The sequence below is a fragment of the Chiloscyllium plagiosum genome, chromosome 38 (genome assembly GCF_004010195.1).
Source record: "Chiloscyllium plagiosum isolate BGI_BamShark_2017 chromosome 38, ASM401019v2, whole genome shotgun sequence".
NCBI lineage: Eukaryota > Metazoa > Chordata > Chondrichthyes > Orectolobiformes > Hemiscylliidae > Chiloscyllium > Chiloscyllium plagiosum.
Window position 1 is genome coordinate 1,998,205 of NC_057747.1, and position 13,819 is coordinate 2,012,023.

The following is a 13,819-nucleotide window of genomic DNA, read 5'->3' on the forward strand; positions in this document are numbered from 1 at the left end:
GCCTCCGACACTAGGGAAAATAGCCAATAGTCAATTGTGGTGTCTACTGGAAGGAGCACAGAATGATAGTCTCTGTTAGAGGACCACATAATATGAAGGTCTCTGCTGGGAAAACCACACAGTGTTATGATCTCTGCTGGGAAGACCACACAGTGTGATGGTCTTTGCTGGATTTGTTTTAGATTAGATTAGATTCCCTACATGTGGAAACAGGCCCTTCAGCCCAACAAATCCACACCGACCTGCCGAAGAGCAACCCACCCAGACCCATTTCCCTCTGACTAATGCACCTGACACCATGGGCAATTTAGCATGGCCAATTCACCTGACCTGCACATCTTTGGACTGTGGGAGGAAACCAGAGCACCCGGAGGAAACTCATGCAGACACGGGGAGAATGTGCAAACTCCCCACAGACAGTCACCTGAGGTTGGAATCGAACGTGGGATCCTGGTGCTGGAAGGTGCAAAGGTGTCTATGCTGGATGAGGATGGGATCGGACTCTGCAGTTATGTGATCGTCGAACTTTCTGAATCTTGACCATTTAGCCTCACATGCACCAAATAATCATGTAGCAGGATGCTCAACACCCAGCACCATCCAGCAAACAGCTCACATTGTCAAAATAGGTAAATTGAAAATTGACCTCCAAAAATTAGAGTAAAATTTGACCTCTATTTCAATTTGAATGTTGTCACTTTCTTTATTAAATTATTGATGGAATGGTTTAAATTACTTGACTCGTTGAGCACTAGCTTGAAACAGCAATCAGGTAATGGGGTTTTATTCCACTATTTTCAATGACTACTGAGCATTTCAACATTAGGAAGACCAGCAGTAATGACTGCTTAACTAATGATCACAGACATAAAAGAAAGCTGCAAAACCACTCAACCTTGAGCGTCATAGCTCCTGTTACAATTAATATCATCAATTTGGTAATAATTCCATGTCAAGTACTGAAGGGTTCAAGGCTAAGATCTTATCTTTTATTCATTCATGGATGTGGGTGTCACTGGCCAGGCCAGAATTTATTACCCATCCCTAACCACCCAAAGGTGTCTACTATATTGCTGTGGGTCTGCGGTCACATGTAGCTCAGACTAGGTAAGGATGGCAGTTCCCTTCCCTTGACGGCATTAGTGATGGGCTTTTCCTGATAATTGACAATGGTTTCATAGTCAACATTACAGTCTTAATTCGAGATTTTTATTGGATTCAAACGCCGACCATCTGAACATTTTCAAAAATCTCTGACTTTATAGTCTAGCGATAATACTACGAGGTCGTCATCTCCCGTTACACAGAGAATGCTGGGAAATGTAACCATTCTGATGGCTGCTCAGAATGCTGAATGATGGGACATTCAGCTGTATATGGGATGCATTTTGATTCAAACTGAAGTATTTTATTTCGAAATGAATTTTTCCAACAACAATTTCAACAGAACTGCTGACAGAGTTATATTAGTTAATTAGTTCCTGATTTTCAGTGTTGCATCTTGTGCTTTCATTTTTCACAGAGATGTTAATGATAAGAATAAAATGCAAAGTCCCACAGGGATTTCTAAACTTTTTGAAGTATCTCTTTTGACCTGAATGAGTGGCATGTGACTGTGGCCCTCGGGATTTAAACCCTCTGTGGGTGCCATGTGTGAGTGGGCACAGCACCACCTCCTCATCTTCCAACCCTGCTGAGGGTTGAAGTGGGAAATAGAAACTTCTGTACAGAGTGAACTTCTGACATGAAATTGATGTTTACATGACCACACAGACGGTCTGTTTAAGTGTACTGTACCCAATTTGCAACAGCCTAATGTTAACAATGTCTGCATTGTATTTACTAACAAACAGTCAGAGAATCAATAGAGAGCTACAGCAGAGAAAAAGGCCATCACATCCGCACCAGTCAAAAACAACTACCTAACTTTACGAATCCTATTTTCCAACATTCGGCCCATAGCCTTGTGTACCTTGGCATCGCAAGTGTGCTTCTAAATACTTTTTAGATGTTATGAATGAATGTTTCTGCCTCTACCACTCTCACGATCCTCACTTTGGTAAGTACAAAAGCAACGCACAGCATTGTTTTGTCAAATCGTTTGTCACGGGCACCAGTTATCCTGCAGGCTGATTAGATTAGATTCCCTACAGTGTGGAAACAGGCCCTTCGGCCCAACAAGTCCACACTGACCCTCCAAAGAGTAACCTACCCAGACCCATTTCCCTCTGACTAATGCACCTAGCACTATGGGCAATTTAGCATGGCCAATCCACCCTAACCTGCACATCTGATGTTGAGAGATAACAGATTCTCAATCAGGTTTCCCCTTGTCTGGCAGGCACGTCCCTTAACACCGATGTTAAGGTCACCATGGAACTCTGTAACCATAACAACAGGAGGGATCATGGAGAAAAAGGAATACTGAAATTCACTGAGTGAAAATTGAGCCAGATTTGTTTCTTGGATATCAGGACTGCCCTAGAAAGAGAGACTGGGCAAACTGGGGCCTGTATTCTGCAAAAATAAGAGCTGATCTCATTGAAACCTACAAAATACTTAAAGGGATAGACAGGGTGAATACCAGTAAGACATTTCCCCTAGCTGAAGAGTCGAAAACCAGGGGGTACACTTTACAAATAAGAACTGTGCTTTAGAACTTCAATGAGGAGATTTCTTTGTACTCCAGGCTTGGTAAATCTTTGGAATTTTCTACCCCAGAGAGCTGTGGAAGCTCAGTCTCTGTATATATTTAAAGTAAATGCTGATAGATATCGGATTCTCAATGGTTTAAAGGGTTTTGAGGATGGAATGGGTAAAAGGTGTTCAATTAGTTATGATCATATTAAAATTAGATTAGGTTACCTACAGGAGAGAAACAGGCCCTTTGGCCCAACAAGTCCACACTGATCCTCCAAAAAGTAACCCATCCAGACCCATTCCCCACCTCTACCCTATATTTACCCCTGACTAATGCACCTAACACTATGGACAATTTAGCATGGCTAACTCACCTGCCCTGCACATCTTTGGATTGTGGGAGGAAACCAGAGGAAGCCCACGCAGACAGAGGGAGAATGTGCAAACTCCACACAGTCAGTTACCAAAGGCTGGAATCGAACCCAGGGCCCTGGTGCCGCCCCATAACTGATGGAGCAGGCTTGACAGGCCAAAATGGCCTTCTCCTGTTCCAAATGATCCTATGCTGATTCTTTTCATCAATTGGTGTTCCATCTATTCAATGACAATAACATAAGCCTACCCTTTGCATCAAAAGGTCCTGGGTTCAAGTACCCCTCTCGGAACTGAGTTCAAATCCAGGCTGACCCTCCTAGTGCAATCTTCACTAAACAGAGGTTCCATGTGCCCTTTTATCCTGATGGATATAAAACATCCCATGGCATTATTCTTGGATGTTCTCCCTGGTTCCCTAGCTAATGTTTATCCCTAAACCTAGACACAGTAACTGGCTACAGCCCCATCACAGTTTTTGGGATCATGTACAATCCAACAGTGACTCCACTTCAAAACTATTTCATTGGCTCCAAGGCATTTTGCGACAGCCTATGGCAACAAAAGACACAACATAAACGCTCAGTCTTTCTTTAAAGTTATTTCTGCAGTATTAAAGTTCCCCGTTAGCATGCTTGTAGAATTCAACACAATTCCTCCATCAATCCGGCATGGTGGCAGTGGGCGGCACAGTGGCCCAGTGGTTAGCACTGCTGCCTCACAGCGCCAGAGACCCGGGTTCAATTCCCGCCTCAGGCGACTGACTGTGTGGAGTTTGCACGTTCTCCCAGTGTCTGCTGAGGTTTCCTCCGGGTGCTCCGGTTTCCTCCCACCATCCAAAGATGTGCAGGGTCAGGTGAATTGGCCATACTAAATTGCCCGTAGCCTTAGGTAAGGGGTAAATGTAGGGGTATGGGTGGGACGGCGGGTCGGTGTGGACTTGTTGGGCCGAAGGGCCTGTTTCCACACTGTAATCTAATCTAAATCTAATCTAATCTAAATTCCCATACAGCCAGCCAGCACTTGCAGGCACATTAATCCAAACAGGCATTGTGAAGGCTGACAGTTCAGATCTTGTGTTATGACCAATCTTTCCAAAGCACAAGGTTTGTTATCTAAATAATGTGTGGGAAAGCTTTTAGCCAGTGAAGGTTGCAAATTATTTCCGATGTAGCCATACTCTCTCTATACATCTCCCCAAAACCAGCCACAGCTGAACCATTTATAAACTGCAATTTCTCTGATATGGATACCTTCCTGACCAAGATTGTCATTCTTTTAATAGAATGCGCAATGTTAACCTTGTTTAAAACCATTTACAAATCTATCAACCCTGTTTCAACTTTGTAAAAGTCAGTACTGGAATCCAGTTACTTAATGCGTCTCTATCAGAATCATTAATTCAGTTGCGTCCCATTTATCAGGTATTCAAAGACAAAAAAAATCAGGGGAGAGTTTATTTTTATTTACTGAACTACAAGCTGCCTGCTTCCTGAGTGGATTTCAGGGAAACCATTGATTGATTTCAGAACAAACATCAATGGTCTGCTCCTGATCAGATGTGAAAATATTTCACTGGAGAGTTTTTGTGATGAATCTGCTCAATTTGACGTGTTCTCATGCAAGCCCAACTGCTGAAATACAGATTAAGGTAAGAAAACAGTAAAAATGTACACACTGGGTGGACACCCCTCGTACATACAGCACTTCCTGTTTTATGATCACTTAAAATCTCCATCGCACTCCATCTTTCTTGGATACCTCTGTCATAGTTCTCCTACAATTTTCCAGTGATGTTCATGCTGCAAGTTCAAGGAACAGCACATTCCACTCTCCAGGCTTCTGGGATTATCACTAAATTTAACAACTTGAGCCCTGTTTGTTGCTTCCCAAACAGCAGATTTGGTTGATGGAGGATGACTATCTCAGGGCCCCTGGAGGTGGTAAGGGGTGGTTACTGTTGGGTGGGGGAGTCTGGCCGAGTGATTGGTCTTTCTCTAGCAGTACCCAGCTAGGAGGATGTTGGGCACCTACTTTCTCCTGCTCTATCCCATAGTCAGGTTGACCTTCTCTTTTTGTTGGATTTTCTCAGCTTCCTTCCCGCTCTGATATTCTGTTGTTGCCATGCGTATCTCCTCTTGACCCAGTTTTTCCTTTTCTCTCTCACCCAAGTACCATCTGCTTTTACTGCAATCATTCCTTCTATCACTTGCTCACCCCTGCCTTTTATCTCATCAGGTTTGTCCTTCGACTGTCTGCAGACCCGATGCTTTCTGTTTGTATAAAAGCTGACAGTCAGTTCTAATGAAAGGTCATTGACCTAAAACTGTAATTCTGCTTATCTCGCCATAGCTGTTGCCAGATCACAGAGAGACTGAATAGTTACAGCATAGGAGGAGGCCATTTGGCCCATTGTGTCTGCACTAGCCGTTCTAATGAGAATTTCATTTCGTGCCATTCTTCTCCCTATAACCCCGCATATTGCTCCTTTTCAAATAACTATCAAATTCCTTTATGAAAGTGTTGATTGAACCTGCTCCCACCACATTCTTCGGCAGTGCATTCCAGATCCAAAGCATGCACTGCATGATAAAATTCCTCTTCTGTCACCATTGTTTCTTGTACCAATCACCTGAATTCTCTGCCCTATTATTTCTGATCTTTTAACCAATGAGAGCATATTTTCCCTACATACCCTGTCCAGATCCTCTATAATTCTGATCTCTATTAAATCTTCGCTCTTCCCCACAATCCTAACTTCACCAAACTATCTACTATAAAGTTGGTCATCCCTGGAACCATTCCCTTTAACGTTTTTTGCACTCTCCCTAAGACTTTCACATCTTCCCGAACGTGGGGCATCCAGAGCTGGATGCAATAGTCCAGTTGAAAAGAGACCAGTGTTTCATACAAGTTCATCATACTCCCAGCTCTTGTATTCTATATTCTTCTTTTTATTATTATTTCAAGAGGTGCAGGTATCACGAACTAGGCCATCATATGCTGCCTGCCTATCCCTAAGTGGGAGATGGTGGCTTTGACCTAATATCACTGAATTAGCAATTCAGAACCTCAGGACAATGTCCTTGGCTCAAATCCCACAGTGGAATTCAATATCAACTGAAATAAACAGCTAGTATAACGATGACCACTGTCAATTGTTGCAAAAAAAGAAAGAACTGCAGATGCTGGAAATCCGAATCAAAAACAGAAATTTCTCTCCGCAGATGCTACCAAAGCAATTGAGATTTTCCAGCAGTTTCTGTTTTTTGTTTCAATTGCTGTAAAAACCCATCTGGTCCACAAAAACCCTTCAGGGAAGGAAATCTGTCATCCTGACCTGGTCTGGCCTGCATGTGATTCCAGGCCCACATCAATGTGCTTCGCTCTAATTTGCCTTCTGGGCATTATGGGGTGGGCAATAAATTCTGGCTCAAACAATGCTACCCACATCCAGTGAATAAATGAAAAAAAGTGCCCTTAATAAAGTTAGGGTGAACCACCTTCTTGCATTGTTATATACTGCATGCTTATATATATGTCTCTCTCTCAAACTATCCTGCCACTTTCAATGACTCATATACACCCTGCCCGTTTGGAATTGCACCTATTATTGGATATTGTGTGGCCAGGTTCTTCCTATCAAAATAAATCACTTGATTCTTTTTCATTTGCCACCTGTCTGTCTGTTCCATATGCGGAGGTGTTTTTGTGGGTCGATACTATCCTGGTCATCATTGACAATCCATCTATGTGTCATATCATCTGTAAGTTCTGAAATGGTGCCTTCAACCAAAGTCTTCATCATTTATATATCAGGAAAAGCAAGGCTCCCAACAGTGACCCCACAAAAACCTTCCGCCAGTTGGACGAACAGCCATCAATGTTACACTGAGCATTCCCAATATCTTTGTTTCGCTTTTATCAGAGGTCTTCTTTCATTATGGAGAATCATTTGTCCATCTTTGGGAAAGATGGGAGTAGAATGGAGGGAGACACTTTAGAGCTCTCAAAAAATCACAATGGGCCAAATAGCCTTGTTCTATGATGTTTGCTCCTGTAATCAAAACCTGCTGACAAACGGCAAGGCCGGTACAATTATCAGGAGAATTAGGCTGCAGTGGCAAGGTTTGGTGGTAAAGACAAATGGCAAAAAAATGGAAGTAACAACTCATTAGAATCCATCAGCAAACAACCAGCCTTCAGATGTAAGACTAAAAATTCTACATCCACTGATATGCACCAAGACAGACAAATAGACAAACTGATTTCCATGTATTTCCATTACAGTCTTTCTAAGAATTTCCTTATATTCCTCATTCAGTTTAGATGATAGTTTCACAAATCCACACACAATTGTAAAACTATAAATCAGTTAATAACATCATGGAACCTAATTTAAACCAGCCCATTCTATCACAATAATTATTGATTGTATAAATTGCACATTAAATCATCTAAAACTGACAGGAACACATCGCATAACATCATTTAAGGCCAATTACATGTTATAATTTGAATCTCCTTCAGGACAAATCTTGTGAAAAATGAACAATTACAATCGACAATTAGATTTGCTTTTCTGAAGCAAAATGAAGCTGTCATTACTGATGTATATTTTAAGTAAAAGTTAGTTGTAATTAACTTGCTTGGTCATGTTATGGCACAACTCTAGATCAAATGGACTTGAGCCCAGCCCCCACACCCGGCTCAGAGATAGGGACACTACCACTGTGCCACACAAAAGTTGTAACAAAATTGTAATTCATATTGGCAAAATCAATTCGGGGACGTGGTAACGAGGGAAAGCTAACGGTGCACCAGATATTTTTGGAGGAACACATTGTAGGAATCTAATCTAAACTAACATGTCGGAAATATGGAAAGGTGTGTGTTTTTGACACCAATGTTCGGATCTGTCCTGTGTTTACAGCATTTTGCGTTGAATTCTCTTTTTAAAAAACATCAGCGATTTTCCATGTGGGGTGAAGGATTTCAGGGATGGAAGGAGGTGTTCCCACTCACTGTTTTTGTAAGGGGACTGGAGAGATAGTTCCAAATAGTGCCGGGATAGCAATTATCAAAGTCCAGCACCAGCTGAATATTCCCGGGAATGGGAATTCTAAGGCACACTCAGCACACCCTGCCCCAAACAACAATCCAGTGAAAGTGAGTTTAACCTTGGAAATGTACACAGCGCGACCCCATGGATGAAGAGGGAGCAGGGCGAGATAAGCAGGAGGGGGAGGGCAACAGCAGTGGGAATGGGGTGAAAAATACCCCCATTCTCTGATACTCTGATCCATTGAATGTAACAGAAATTTTAAATAAGCTGCGATGTTCTGCTGGGGAAGGGATAATTTAGCAACTGTCCTCAGTCTTTCTACAGTGTCAGCCAGGTTGACCCCCAAACACAAACACCCCTCGGGAGGAGGGGGTCTCGAATAGTCACGGCGGGTGGGAGGGCATTCAAACAGGGGGCTTCAGAATAATCACCCCGTTCAATCCCGACCACGACATTAAAATCAAAAGACATCATTTTCCACTTTGCCCCATCTCTGGTAGTTCACTTGGTAGAAGTTTAAACGGAATTGATTCCTTTGTCAAGGGAATAATCCAGGATCTCTTTCGGCCAGTTCTGTTAAAACAAAAAAAGTTTGACCAGACTCTGTGGCTCGCTCCCCGGTTTTGAAGGTCACGAAGAGGCCGGTTAACTTCAGAGAATGAAAAAGTTATTTGGAGCGTGGTGCGGACCCGGGAGTGTGACTGAGGAAGAGAAGGTGACTGGTGTTTCTTGCTAAGTGTCCTCATGAGGATAGAGCGGGAAGTTTGGACAGACTGTGGGGTGGGAGAGGCCAGGGGTCCGCTGTTTACCTGCTGCCGCTGCCGCCGCGGACATGGTTTCCTGAGTCAGTGCTGCCGTCCTCTCCTGGGCATCACAGCCTCGGGTACCGCCCTCACACCCACAATCCGCTCCAGCCGCTTCGGATCCCCGAATCCAACCCGGTCAGCCCCTTCAAGGCTCAGCTCGGAGTCCGGCTCACCCCCGGAGCACGGTCAGATTCAAGCCCCAGGTCAGCACCGCTCCCAGTTTCCTGCTGCTCTGCTCAAGCGCTGTCTCACTTCCTCATACTCCGAATATTACACTGTCCCCTCACCAGCCCAGTCCCAGTAACAACACAGCCTCAGATATCCTCATACTCATACTTCGAATATTACAGTGTCCCCTCACCAGCCCAGTCCCAGTAACAACACAGCCTCAGATATCCTCATAGTCACACTTCGAATATTACACTGTCCCTCATGAGCCCAGTCCCAAAAACAACACATGCTCAGATATCCTCATTATCACACTCCGAATGTTACACTGTCCCCTCACCAGCCAAGTCACAGTGACAAAACAACCTTAGGTATCCTCATAGTCACACTCCTAATATTACACTGTCCCTTGCCAGCCCAGTCCCAGCCACAACAAACCTCAGATATCCTCGTTACTCACACTCCGAACATAACACTGTCCCTCACCAGCCCAGTCCCAGTCACAACACAACCTCAGATATCCTCATTGCCACACTCCAAATAATACACAGTCCCTCACCAGCCAAGTCCCAGTAACAACACAGCCTCAGATATCCCCATACTCACACTTCGAATATTACACTGTCCATCATGAGCCCAGTCCCAGAAACAACACATGCTCAGATATCCTATAATCACACTCCGAATGTTACACTATCCCCTTACCAGCCAAGTCCCAGTGATAACACAACATTAGATATCCTGACAGTCACACTTCGAATATTACACTGTCCCTCATGAGTCCAGTCCCAGAAACAACACATGCTCAAATATCCTCATACTCACATTCCGAATAATACACTGTCCCCTCACCAGCTCTGTCCCAGTAACAACACAGCCTCAGATATCCTCTGGAGAAAGTGAGGTCTGCAGATGCTGGAGATCGGAAAAGCGCAGCAGGTCAGGCAGCATCCAGGGAACAGGAGAATCGACGTTTCGGGCATTCTCCTGTTCCCTGGATGCTGCCTGACCTGCTGCGCTTTTCAGGCAACACATTTTCAGCTCAGATATCCTGATACTCACACTCCGAATAATACACTGTCCCCTCACCAGCTCTGTCCCAGTAACAACACAGCCTCAGATATCCTCATACTCACACTCCGAACATTACACTGTCCCTCACCAGCCCAGTCCCAGTAACAAGCCAGCCTCAGATATCCTGATAGTCACACTTCGAATATTACACTGTCCCTCATGAGCCCAGTTCCAGAAACAACACAACCTCAGATATCCTCATACTCACACTCCGAATATTACACTGTCCCCTCATGAGCCCAGTCCCAGTAACAACACAGCCTCAGATATCCTGACAGTCACACTTCGAATGTTACACTGTCCCTCATTAGCCCAGTCCCAGAAACAACACATGCTCAGATATCCTCATCCTCTCACTCCGAATATTACACTGTCCCCTCACCAGCCCAGTCCAAGGAACAACACAAACCTCAGATATCCTCAGAGTCACACTCCGAATATAATACTGTCCCTCACCAGCCCAGTCCCAGCCACAACACAGCCTCAGATATCCTCATACTCACACTCCACATTTTACACTGTCCCCTCATGAGCCCAGTCCCAGTGACAACACAGCCTCAGATTTACTCCTACTCACACTCCGTATATCACACTGTCCCCCCACGAGCCCAGTTCCAGCCACAACACAGCCTCAGATATCCTCATTATCACACTCCTAATATTACACTGTCCCTCACCAGCCCAGTTCTAGTAACAACACAGCCTCAGATATCGACATACTCACACTCCGAATATTACACTGTCCCCTCACCAGCCCAGTCGCAGTCACAACACAACCTCAGATATCCTCATACTCACTCCGAACATTACACTGTCCCTCACCAGCCCAGTCGCAGTCACAACACAGCCTCAGATATCCTCATTATCACACTCCTAATATTACACTGTCCCTCACCAGCCCAGTCCCAGTAACAACACAGCCTCAGATATCCTCATAGTCACACTCCGAATATTATACTGTCCCTCATGAGCCCATTCCCAGAAACAACACATGCTCAGATATCCTCATACTCACACTCCGAATAATACTGTCCCCTCACAGTCCCAGTAACGACACAACCTCAGATATCCTCATACTCATACTCTAAATATTACACTGTCCCCTCACCAGCCCAGTCCCGGCCACAACACAGCCTCAGGTATCCTCATACTCGCATTCCGAATATTACACTGTCCCTCACAAGCCCAGTCCTAGTAACAACAAAGCCTCAGATATCGACATACTCACACTCCGAATATTACACTGTCCCCTCACCAGCCCAGTCCCAGGAACAACACAGCCTCAGGTATCCCCATAATCTCACTCCGAACATTACAGTGGCCCCTCACCAGCCCAGTTCCAGCCACAACACAGCCTCAGATATCCTCATAGTCACACTGCGAATATTACTCTGTCCCCTCACCAGCTCTGTCTCAGTTACAACACAGCCTCAGATATCCTCATAGTCACACTGCGAATATTACTCTGTCCCCTCACCAGCTCTGTCTCAGTTACAACACAGCCTCAGATATCCTCAAACTCACACTCCAAATATTACACTGTCCCCTCACCAGCCCAGTCCCAGCCACAACTCAGCCTCAGATATTCTCATACTCACACTTCGACACAGCCTCAGATATCCTCAAACTCACACTCCAAATATTACACTGTCCCCTCACCAGCCCAGTCCCAGCCACAACTCAGCCTCAGATATTCTCATACTCACACTCCAAATATTACACTGTCCCCTCACCAGCCCAGTCCCAGCCACAACTCAGCCTCAGATATTCTCATACTCACACTTCGAATATTACACTGTCCCTCATGAGCCCAGTCCCAGAAACAACACAGCCTCAGATATCCTCATACTCACACTCCGAATATTTCACTGTCCGTCTCCAGCCCAGTCCCAGTAACAACACAACCTCAGATATCCTCATACTCACACTCCAATTATTACACTGTCCCCTCACCAGCCCAGTCCCAGTAACAACACAGCCTCAGATATCCTGACAGTCACACTTCGAATGTTACACTGTCCCTCATGAGCCCAGTCCCAGAAACAACACATGCTCAGATATCCTCATACTCACACTCCGAATATTACAATGTCCCCTCACCAGCCCAGTCCCAGTAACAACATAGCCTCAGATACCCTTATACTCACAGTCTGAACATTACATTGTCCACTCACCAGCCCAGTCCCAGAAACAACATAGGCTCAGATATCCTCATACTCACACTCCGAACATTACACAGTCCCCTCACCAGCCCAGTCCCAGTCACAAGAAAGCCTCATATATCCCCATACTCACAGTCCGAACATTACACTGTCCCTCACCAGCCCTGTCCCAGTAACAACAGAACCTCAGATATCCTCATTGTCACACTCCAAATATTACACTGACCCCGCACCAGCCCAGTCCCAGCCACAACACAGCCTCAGATATCCTCATACTCACAGTCCGAATATTACACTGTCCCCTCACCAGCCAGGACACAGTAACAACACAACCTCAGATATCCTCATAGTCACACTTCGAATATTAAACTGTCCCTCATGAGCCCAGTCCAGAAACAACACATGCTCAGATATCCTCATGCTCAAACTCCGAATATTACACTGTCCCTCACCAGCCCTGTCCCAGTAAGGACACAACCTCAGATATCCTCATAGTCACACTCCGAATATTATACTGTCCCCTCACCAGCCAGGTCCCAGTAACAACACATGCTCAGATATCCTCAATCACAATCCGAATATTACACTGTCCCCTCACCAGCCCAGTCCCAGCCACAACACAGCCTCAGATATCCTCATACTCACACTCCAAATATTACACAGTCCCCTCACCAGCCCAATCGCGGTCACAAGAAATCATCATATATCCCCATACTGACACTGCGAACATTACACTGTCCCTCAGCAGCCCTCTCCCAGTAACAACAGAACCTCAGATATCCTCATTGCCACACTCCAAATATTACACTGTCCCCTCACCAGCCAAGTCCCAGTAACAATACAACCTTAGATATCCTCATAGTCACACTTCGAACATTACACTGTCCCTCATGAGCCCAGTCCCAGAAACAACACAGCCTCAGATATCCTCATACTCACACTCCGAATATTACACTGTCCCTCACCAGCCCAGTCCCAGTAACAACACAGCCTCAGATATCCTGACAGTCACACTCTGAATATTATACTGTCCCTCATGAGCCCATTCCCAGAAACAACACATGCTCAGATATCCCCATACTCACACTCCGAATAATACACTTTCCCCTCACCAGCTCTGTTCCAGTAACAACACAGCCTCAGATATCCTCATAGTCACACTCCGAATATTACACTGTCCCCTCAGCAGCCAAGTCCCATTGACAACACAACCTCAAATACCCTCATAGTCACATTCCGAATATTACACTGTCCCTGAACAGCCCTGTCCCAGTAACGACACAACCTCAGATATCCTCATACTCATACTCTAAATATTCACACTGTCCCCTCACCAGCCCAGTCCCAGCCACAACACAACCTCAGATATCCTCATAGTCACACTCCGAATATTATACTGTCCCCTCACCAGCCAGGTCCCAGAAACGACACATGCTCAGATATCCTCAGTCACAATCCAAATATTACGCTGTCCCCTCACCAGCCAAGTCCCATTGACAACACAACCTCAAATACCCTCATAGTCACAATCC

The 13,819-nt window shown here is 45.0% G+C and overlaps 1 protein-coding gene across 3 annotated transcripts in view; it reads right to left on the reverse strand.

The window, feature by feature from the left end:
* The window catches only part of pik3ap1 (phosphoinositide-3-kinase adaptor protein 1), a 98,437-nt gene extending 88,690 nt beyond the window's left edge, over positions 1–9,747 (reverse strand). The window contains exon 1 of one of the 3 annotated variants that reach the window (XM_043678651.1): positions 8,887–9,747. In XM_043678651.1, the coding sequence (XP_043534586.1) occupies positions 8,887–8,911 (25 nt within the window). In that variant the 5' untranslated portion in view covers positions 8,912–9,747. Of the gene's footprint in view, positions 1–8,508; positions 8,623–8,886 lie in introns of those variants that run through there. The other 2 variants (XM_043678652.1, XM_043678650.1) reach the window with 2 other exon arrangements.
* Between the last annotated feature and the right edge of the window lie 4,072 nt (positions 9,748–13,819).